Source organism: Brassica oleracea, unplaced genomic scaffold (genome assembly GCF_000695525.1).
Source record: "Brassica oleracea var. oleracea cultivar TO1000 unplaced genomic scaffold, BOL UnpScaffold00835, whole genome shotgun sequence".
NCBI lineage: Eukaryota > Viridiplantae > Streptophyta > Magnoliopsida > Brassicales > Brassicaceae > Brassica > Brassica oleracea.
Genome location: NW_013617472.1, coordinates 2,033 through 3,312, shown reverse-complemented (window position 1 = coordinate 3,312; position 1,280 = coordinate 2,033). Strand labels below are relative to the sequence as shown.

Genomic DNA, 1,280 nt, shown 5'->3' with positions numbered 1-1,280 from the left:
CAAAACTAGAGCTTGCCATTTAAGATGAAGTGTGATTCTCTACTAGTGTTCTACTAGAATTAAATAAGGGATTCTACATTGAATCCTAGTAGAAAACTGTCTTATCAGAACAGCTACAAGCAATTTAATAAAGTTTTACTATCAAAAATGCAGTTAAGGTCTATTTAATGAAGTAATTTTTTCCTAACTACACAGTTACCGACAGTCCTATCCGTTTCAATTCTAACAGCTATGTTCTCTAACCAGGAAACTATTGCGGTTGAGTTTAAAGACTAACCTCAAGTTCAGAAACCCGCTTGACCAACATTTTAACCTGTTCCTGAAGAGATATAAGACAAACCAAAACACATTGGTTAGAAAGATAGTGGAAACACAATTTTTATGAAACTCTAGTTGGGGCCATTTACACAAACTCACCTTAAGTGCCTCACACTCTCTAAGAAGGTTCTCATGCCGGAGAACTTTCAGTTTGAGCCTCTCAACCTCTTCTTGCACACCAATAACCCATGGTTGCCTGTAATGCAGACCGTCATTCTGCCAAAAGGAAAAAAAAATTGTCAAATAGCAAACATATAACCCGTAATAAATGAAAGAGATAGAAAGAAACTTCATACCTCGAAGTCTTTGCAGATGAAATATCTTTTCCCAGAGAGGTAGTCATATGTATCCTCTTTATCTACAATTTGCTTTGGGATTGATCCACAGGGGCACAGTTGGGGAATCCCCTGCAGCGAATTTGATACGAAGTCAACCCTCTGGTAGTATGCTTTGTGTGCTTTCATATCTCGTTGTTCTTCATCCATTTCAGAATCTGAAAAAAAAAATTCAAATCAATAACCAAAACCTTAATCGATTGTGAACTCAATCGATTAAACCTCTAATCGAGTCGATAACTACAAACAACCGAAGCGAAAATGAAAAAAAAACAAACCGAGACGATTCTTATAAAAAAAAATTTGAAATCAAGAACCAAAACCTTAATCGATTGTGAACTCAATCGATTAAACCTCTAATCGAGTCGATAACTACAAACAACCGAAGCGAATATGAAAAAAAAACAAACCGAGACGATTCTTATAAAAAAAAAATTTTAAATCAAGAACCAAAACCTTAATCGATTGTGAACTCAATCGATTAAACCTCTAATCGAGTCGATAACTACAAACAACCGAAGCGAAAATGAAAAAAAAAACAAACCGAGACGATTCTTATAAAAAAAAAAAATTTGAAATCAAGAACCAAAACCCTAAATCGATTGTGAACCCAATCCAGAACCTCTA

The 1,280-nt window shown here is 35.0% G+C and overlaps 1 protein-coding gene across 1 annotated transcript; it reads right to left on the bottom strand.

The window, feature by feature from the left end:
• Positions 1-80: 80 nt before the first annotated feature.
• LOC106320177 lies at positions 81-804 on the bottom strand. The gene is made up of 3 exons (XM_013758546.1): positions 615-804; positions 418-534; positions 81-319 (listed from the first exon to the last, which is right to left on the bottom strand). Exons 1-3 carry the CDS (start codon positions 801-803, stop codon positions 266-268), a joined length of 360 nt encoding a protein of 119 aa, XP_013614000.1. The 5' UTR covers position 804; the 3' UTR covers positions 81-265.
• Between the last annotated feature and the right edge of the window lie 476 nt (positions 805-1,280).